At 38.0% G+C, this 8,527-nt stretch overlaps 1 protein-coding gene across 1 annotated transcript; it reads right to left on the bottom strand.

Annotated features, from left to right (window-relative positions):
• Positions 1-2,658: 2,658 nt before the first annotated feature.
• On the bottom strand, positions 2,659-8,106 carry LOC308081549 (uncharacterized protein). The gene is made up of 4 exons (XM_080457916.1): positions 7,981-8,106; positions 5,482-5,745; positions 4,718-4,783; positions 2,659-3,544 (listed from the first exon to the last, which is right to left on the bottom strand). Exons 1-4 carry the CDS (start codon positions 8,066-8,068, stop codon positions 3,438-3,440), a joined length of 525 nt encoding a protein of 174 aa, XP_080314042.1. The 5' UTR covers positions 8,069-8,106; the 3' UTR covers positions 2,659-3,437.
• Between the last annotated feature and the right edge of the window lie 421 nt (positions 8,107-8,527).

Here is an 8,527-nt window from a genome sequence, read left to right as displayed (position 1 = left end):
GGTGACACCTGCAGCGGTGGGCGACCACACTCTGCAACAACAACAAGCTTCAAAGCACACACACTGTGTGAGAAAATATGAACACTTCCTCCTACATGACATTACATTACATTACATTACATTACAGTCATTTAGCAGACGCTTTTATCCAAAGCGACTTACAATAAGTGCATTCAACATAGGTAGGGAACAAAACTACTAATCACCAGAAGTCTTAAGTGCATTTCCTGCAAAAACAAGCAACCAAGAGTATACCTAGCGCTAAGGTAAAAGTGCAATATATCAGCTACCTACTTTCTTAAACAGATGAGACAAAATAGCTAAATCAAATGAGCACTAGCTAAAACAAATAAGTGTATCGACTAAACAAGATCCAATAAAACAATACACAAATAAAACAAGAGTTTGTACAACTAGTTAACAACAAGTAGGCCAGGCAAAGAGGAAGGGTAGTGTTTCCTGAAAAGGTGGGTTTTCAGCCTGCGGCGAAAGATGGGCAGTGACTCTGCTGTCCTGACATCAGTGGGAAGTTCATTCCACCACTGTGGGGCCAGAACAGAAAAAAGTTGTGACCGTGTCGATCGACCAGAAGGACCCTTGAGTGACGAGGCAATCAGTCGCCCCGAGGTGGCAGACCGAAGTGGTCGGGCAGGGGTGTAGGCATCGACCATAGCCCGGAGGTAAGAAGGAGCTGTTCCTTTCACTGCCCTATAGGCTAGCACCAGGGTTTTAAACTGAATGCGAGCCGCTACGGGGAGCCAGTGCAGAGAACGGAGAAGGATAGTTGTGTGGGAGAACTTGGGGCGGTTGAACACCAGACGAGCCGCAGCTTTCTGAACAAGCTCCAGAGGTCTGATGGATGGCTGATGCCGGAGCACCAGCCTGGATAATGACATTAATAACCTGTCAATCAAAGAGTGGCTCAACCACCTCCTGTTTCCAGGAAACTACAGCAAACTTGATTAGAAAATGTATGACCGCTGTGCGTGCGTGTGTGTGTGAGTGTGTGTATGTCCGGGAATATTAGCAGAAATCTGGCAAATCTGGGAACACCTTGTTACCATGAAATGTCTTCAGCAATTTGGTGTACAGTGACTTTATTCAAAGCACCTTAATATGCATTCACGCACCATTCAAGGCACCAACCTCCTAGGGGAACCTGTGACAACTGCTGATCTTCGGAAAAAATGGAAAATGTGTAATTCTGCGGCTGCCTTAAGTAGCCATTTCGCCTTCTTTTTTTTATGATTCTGAATCGATTGCAAGCATTTTGCTTTGCATTATAACCACTCCTTGGCGGAAAAACAGCCACAAATATCGCTGAGTGCATGTAAATTAAAAAGTAGCTTTATTCGTTTATTAAAATGCCTTGAATACTATGAGATACTGCTCCACAATGTCAAATGCCTCAGGAATCAAGGTCACGTGGAGTGAGGTCGCCTGGTACTTCTGAAGGGTCCCCCTGAGGGGAGTGGAGGAGTGTAGCAGGACTAGGTAGTGGAGCATGAGGGGTGGGTGTGGAGGTCAGTGAGGGTGCCGGTGTGGGAGTGTAGTGGGGCTGGAGTGGCCCTTTGGGAGTTACAGCAAGGCAACGTTATTTGTACAGCACATTTCAACAACAATTCAATGTGCTTTACCTGAAATATTAAGCATTTAGAAATCAAGACAGCAAGATTAAAGACAACAAAATAAACACATTATGAAGGAACGTTAAAAAAAAAACAAAAAAACATATGAACAGAAAAACTAAAGAGTAGATTTACAGCACAGAATGATGATTTTAAAATCTCAATAAAAGGGTTAGGGTTAAAAATTATTCAGCTTTCATTTAAAAGAACTGAGAGTTGAACGAGGCCTGAGGTTTTCTGGGAGTTTGATCCAGATATGTGGAGCATAAAAACTGTCAACTGAACGCTGCTTCTCCGTGTTTAGTTCTGATTCTAGGGACAGAAAGCAAACCTTTCTCAGATGATCTGAGAGGTCTGGATGGTTCATGATGTCACACACACACAATCAAAAATGTGGCCCTAAACCAGTCAGTGCTTTATAAACCAACAGTAATATTTTAAACCATTCAATACTTTAGAAACCATTGTAAACCATTCAGTGCATCATAAACACACACGCACGCACGCACACGCACGCACGCGCACACACACACACACACACACAAATAGTCTATCATGACAGTTTGTTTCTCAGTCAGGGTAAACCACCACCAGGCACCACGTGGAGGCTTTAGAAGCACCACAAACACACACCCACTGTCTGCACTGCTCCATATCCGCCTGTCAGTTCTCATCCTGAGCATGACAGCCACCACAGACTGCCTGGAAGTCAGCCTATGGTGAAACCACCTCAACAATGGTGATATAACTGCACAGTGTTGAATAAAACAATTAACACAGTTTTAGTATGTCAATAAACAGAAAACAAGTCTTCAATCGAACAATCAAACATTATTCTTAGCATTGTAGAACACACAGAGAGAGATTATATTATGAATACAATCCATATACACAGTGCTCTGTGGGATAATTTGATGCATAACCAAAAAATCATGACCAAGGCACTGTTGTGGAAAAAATACATAAGTCTGACCACGTGACTACATAAGTCTATAAGTCTTTATTGTTATGGATAATGCATGGTGAGAATTTTTTAATTATGCATAAAAACATGAACATGTAAAAAGTATGCATACAAATATGTTTAAAGAAGTATGTATAAAAAAACATATGAATATAAAGAAGTATGTATAAAATATATGAATATAAACAGATGCCTGTGACAATCTAGATGTTTCTTTTACCAGCAACATATCTAGACAGGACATTAGCTTGAAGTCATTGTTCACACAGTGTGCAGATGAGCTGATCAGATCACTGTGATGGTGAACCTTAAAGCCATTTTTAAGGTTCTAGAAACCCATTTTTTGTCCGGTAGTCAAAATTTGCTTCAGTAAAAGTACGAAAGTATTGGCATAAAATATGTAAAGTACCAAAAGTAAAAGTACTCATTATGCAGAATGCCCCGTTTCACAATTTATCTATGTCAAAAATGTATAAGAAATTGCTTGAAAATAGCAGACCTACAAGCTCACAACGCGTCACATTGTGGCACGTTGTGAGCTTGTTGATCGGCTATTTTCAAATAGACAAAGTTTAAATAGGGATGAAGTGGTTAATATAGCCTATGTTTTGTAATAATAATCAAAATCTACAAAGTAACTAGTAACTAATGTTTTCAAATAATTGTAGTGGAGCAAAAGTACAATATTTGTCTCTGAAATGTAGTGGAGTAAAAGTAAAAGTATAGAAAATGTGAAATACTAAAGTAAGAATACCTCAAAACTGTACTTAAGTACAGTACTTGAGTACATGTACTTAATTACTTTAGACCACTGACAACCACAGTTTAAATAAACCCCATTCAGATCAGATCAGAGCTGTAATGGTGAACATTGTAGTGAAAACCAGAGTTTTAATAAAAACCAGTCTGACAGCATCAGTCAGCAGCAGGTAGAAGTTCAGCTTCATAGGGCCTGCAGAGGAAATATAACATTTTAAATACACTTTCAGGCTATTATATCGCATAATCCAAGTAAATCCACCGTGCGTAAAGGTGAGTATATAGGCTCTCATAAGGATGTCATTGTGGGAACAACATAAGGATCTTGTGTGCACGCTTTATTAAGATGTTTGAACGACATAAGGATCTCGAGCGCACGTCTTATTAAGACGTTTGAACGACATAAGGATCTCGAGCGCACGTCTTATTAAGACGTTTGAACGACATAAGGATCTCGAGCACACGTCTTATTAAGACGTTTGAACGACATAAGGATCTCTTTCTCTCACTTTAATTATGATGTGGGAACGTCTTAGGATCTCGAGCACTCAAGTTAATAAGACGTTAGAACGACATATATGACGTTAGAACGACATTAAAAATGTCCCCTTTAGGGGCTCCGTAGGAAATAGTAAGAACCAACTCAAGATAAATAAGAATAAAAGGGATAACCTTAAATTCTGGTACTACTACTAGTTATGTAGCGCTGTATTCGATCACTCCAATATGATATATCCCTCCAATTAACCATGGTTACATACAGTACAACCTTCGATATCATTCTGGACATACTGTTTTACTTTCTATTGATTTCTGTAAATTGTAAAAAGGAACAAATCAACAAATGAGTAATTAAAAAGTGAAACCTGACACGGGTGATTAAATTGTGGCATATAAGATATTAAAGCGGCACTATGTAACTTGTTTAATGAATAAAATGTAATTTTGTCCAATCTGTATGGTAGAGTATGTTAATAAAATATCACTTTTTTGTCTCCCTGCTCTTCTATTGAGACATTTAGATTGTGTCAAAGGTCATGTCTCACTATGGACACAGGATCTGACACGAGTTTTGACCCGATGGTCAAGATTCAATTTATCCCCTGAGCAAGCAGGCAGGCTTTATTATTATTAATGGTAAAATTTTCAGCACTTGCACAGGAATCTGGGTTCAAATCCGGGGTAGAAGAGGAAAGTTAAGGGTCATATAAACTCTAATTCAATGCTGGGGTGAATCTATATATAGCGACCCGATTACTGTGATTCTTGAATACATGATTATAGAATACTGCCCAACAAACCAATATTACCTTTAAATATGCACATATTTACGACCAGAACCACCTGTAAATAAATATCTACTCACCCATTTCCATGGTGACAAGAGGGATAGATTCTGGTTTGTTGGTTGTAACAGGAGCTGGACTGGTAGCTACACAACATGAAATAAATGTATGTCATATTAAAGGCATATTTCACTTTCAAACATGTTTGGGGTAATTTTATCTATTTAGTCTTTTGTGAGCACCCCAGTATTTCAATATTAATCATTAATTTTATCAGACACCCGTCCTTGGTCCTGGCGACTGATATCCTTCTAATATGTGAGGAGACCGTCTTTTTTTAATTACTTTTTTCATTTGTTTTTTTTTATGTTATTATTTAAAAATGTCACCCCAAATTTTGAAAAAAATACATTAAAAAGATTATTGAAAAAACACGGTCTCCTCACACATTAGAAGGACAATATCAGTCACCAGAACCAAGGACGGGTGATTTCAATGAGTCCAACACAGAGTTTGAAGATGCAATGGATTTGTATAGGAATAAAATTAATATGAAATATCTAAATACTGAATCAAGCAACTTAAAAACTGTCCGGGGTGCTCACACAAGCCTGAATAGACATTACAATGATCCCAAGCATGTTTGAAAGTGAAATACCTATTAAATAACCTTTGCAATTATTATTATAATAATAATTATTATAATTTGTATTATTATATTAATTTAAAATAGAAATCTGAAACATTTTTTAAATATCTTTTGGTAAGTTAAAACCATTAGAAGACATGCATGGCATGTTTACATTGTTTTACATTTACATTACAACGTGGTTTGCTAACTGACCTGTTGGTTCCTCAGTGTCTGTTCCATTGAAGTGACATGAGGTGATGTTGTCTTTGGAATATCCAGTAAAGAAGTAACGTTTGGTGACAGCAGACAGAACAGAGTTGGTTGTATTGACAGACAGCAGACTGTAGTTGTTTAATGTCAGGACCATCTGACCCAGGTTAGGATAGAAGCCTGCAGCCAGACACACCTGTGGAGCATCTGAGGCTGATCCTGGACCAGCCCGTAGGATGGACACAGTGGGGCGGACAGCAGATTCATCTACAGAAGGAGACAAATTCAGAACAGTATATTGATGTGTTATTAGTGTTATTAGATTTATTTTTTCTATAATTCCAAGGGCCACGGGCCAGTGGTGGAAAAGGTACTCAAATGTTTTACTGATGTAGAAATACTCTGTTACAAGTAAAGGTCCGGAATTCAAAATGTACTTGAGTAAAAGTATAAAAGTATTGGTAGCAAAATGTACTTAAGGTACCAAAAGTAAAAGTACTCATAATGCAGAATGCCCCATTTCAAGTTTTCAAATGTATAAAAATATTTTGAAAATAGCAGATGCAACGCATTGTGAGCTTGTAGATCGGCTATTTTCAAATGGCCGAAATGTATATAGGGCTGAATGTATGTTTTGTAATAATAATCAAAATCTACAAAGTAACTAGTATCTAAAGTTTTCAAATAATTGTAGTGGAGTAAAAGTATAATATTTGCCTCTGAGATGCAGTGGAATAGAAGTAAAAGTACTGTCAATTGGAAATACTCAAGTAAAGTAAAACATACCTCAAAATTGTACTTAAGTACAGTACTTGAGTACATGTACTTAGTTACTTTGCACCACTGCCAAGGGCTTGGTTGGTTAACCTGTTCAATCCGTGAAAGCATCTGTGTCATTTTAGATTTAGCTATATATATGGGGGTGTGTGCAGTGTTGTATTGGTGATTTTGTTAGTGGTGGGACTCTATTTTAATGACGCCACGTGCACGTCGCTTAACACCTACCTACACTACAGGTCACACAATGGACAATTGATAATGCATCAAGGCTCATTCCTATGTTAATTCATGCTGGTGTGACACCTGGCAGTCGCCAGCCTTTGTAGACTTTGTTGAGGTTGTTGAATCTATGCATGTGCTTGCATGTGCTCCTGCTTAAAAAAGGGGTTGCATGGCGTGTTACCACGTCCCATGATGACCAATGCATCCCTGGGTGTGTGTCACGATTTGTCAAAAACAGCAGATCTACAAAAATAGCGTCACATAAAAAGATCGTGAAAATGTGTGCAAATCTTTGAATACATATTTTTTAACTCAAATCTTTGCTTCTGGGTGTCCCTGGTACAAAATATTTTGGGATGGGGGTTGGGGCCAAATACATATAATTTTGGCATGAAAAAGTTTGAGCACCACTGATATAGCAACATACGTTTTTCAGAAAACTGTTGTCACCTTGAGATTCCTTGAGATTCTGAATATGACAAACAAACTAAATCGATAAAGACACAAAATACAACCACAAAGTGGCCATGAATGTCACGTCACATTACTAAGTAATTACACTGTACTCAGTACAATTTACAGTTCAAATGCCTGCATTGTAAATAGTTACTCAGTAGTTACACTGTGCAGATAGTAGATTAAAATAATAAGTTATAGAACATGTTCAATAATTTAAACTATTGATACATTATTTTACTCTTACTAGACAGAATTCTCTTACTATTGTATCTGTACAGAAGTCCTTTAGTGCAAGTTTTATGTCATTAACTTTTCAAACATCAAGCTTCAGCAGCAACATTAGCCCATTACGACCGGGAACGCATACTGTGTGTCATTTTTAGATTTATTTGGGCTATTAAAAAAATAGCAGATATACAAGCTCATAGTGCGGCACTGAGTGCCGCACTATGAGCTTGATCTGCTAATTTATTTTTTATCGTGAAACATAACAAGCGAACATTTTTAACTCAAATCTTTACTTCTGGGGGATTCTACAAATGTCTTCTAAATCCGTACAGTTTTTTTGAACAAAACTTATGTTCATGTCAAGGACCCCCAAAATGATATGTATTTGGCTGCGGACCCCCATCTAAAAATGTTTTGTTTCAGGGACTCCCCAGAAGCAAAGATTTGAGTTAAAATGTATGTAATTATTAAACGATTTGCACACTTTTTTTCCACCAAAAAATAGCAGATCTACAAGCTCATCAGCTATGAGCTTGTAGATCTGCTATTTTTGAATAGCCAGGTCTAAAATGACGGTGGTGCGTTCCCGGCTTTAATGGGTTAAACAACAGTACACTGCAGTTAAGTGATCTGGTTTCTCCTGGTCAATTTATCATTAAGATTATTCTGGAAATTAGCTATTATTTGAATTTGATCTGAGATAATTTATCAATGTTTTGTTTCCTTCACAGCTAATAAACCAGAAACAAAACAACTACCTCTTATGGCGCTTAAACTAACAAATAGTGGTAATTAGATACATTATTGACTTACCAGTTGGCAGAACGGTGAGAGCAATGGGTTTGCCGAAGGTAAATGTTTGATACTTATATCCCATATCTAACACTGTGAAATCTTTCATGACAAGAACTAAACAACAGATTCTTCAATGGAGACACATACAAACATCTGATAACATCTGATGGCGGTTTGTGGTATTTCACCATAAAGCCGCATTACAGTTTGTTGAAGGGGAGGAGACAGAACTAACTCTGAGCCATATGGATAATGTGTTATGATTAGATTTATGGACACATGTTGATTTACAACATCTCTAATAGAGCATCGTTTTACATAATGATCTTTAATGTCACAATGTTTCATGTTTGTGTTAGAGTTGACTAGACTAGACAACTGACATGTTTATCTCCGACCAGGCCAGAGCGGCCGTTATCCTGTCTGTCTGTCTGTCTGTCTGTCTGTCTGTCTGTCTGTCTGTCTGTCTGTCTGTCTGTCTGTCTGTCTGTCTGTCTGTCTGTCTGTCTGTCTGTCTGTCTGTCTGTCTGTCTGCCTGCCTGCCTGCCTGCCTGCCTGCCTGCCT

This window comes from Gymnoscopelus braueri (assembly GCF_963280865.1).
Source record: "Gymnoscopelus braueri genome assembly, contig: SCAFFOLD_66, whole genome shotgun sequence".
Taxonomy (NCBI): domain Eukaryota; kingdom Metazoa; phylum Chordata; class Actinopteri; order Myctophiformes; family Myctophidae; genus Gymnoscopelus; species Gymnoscopelus braueri.
Note: the sequence above shows the minus strand (reverse complement) of the source record. Positions and strands in the feature narration are given on the sequence as shown.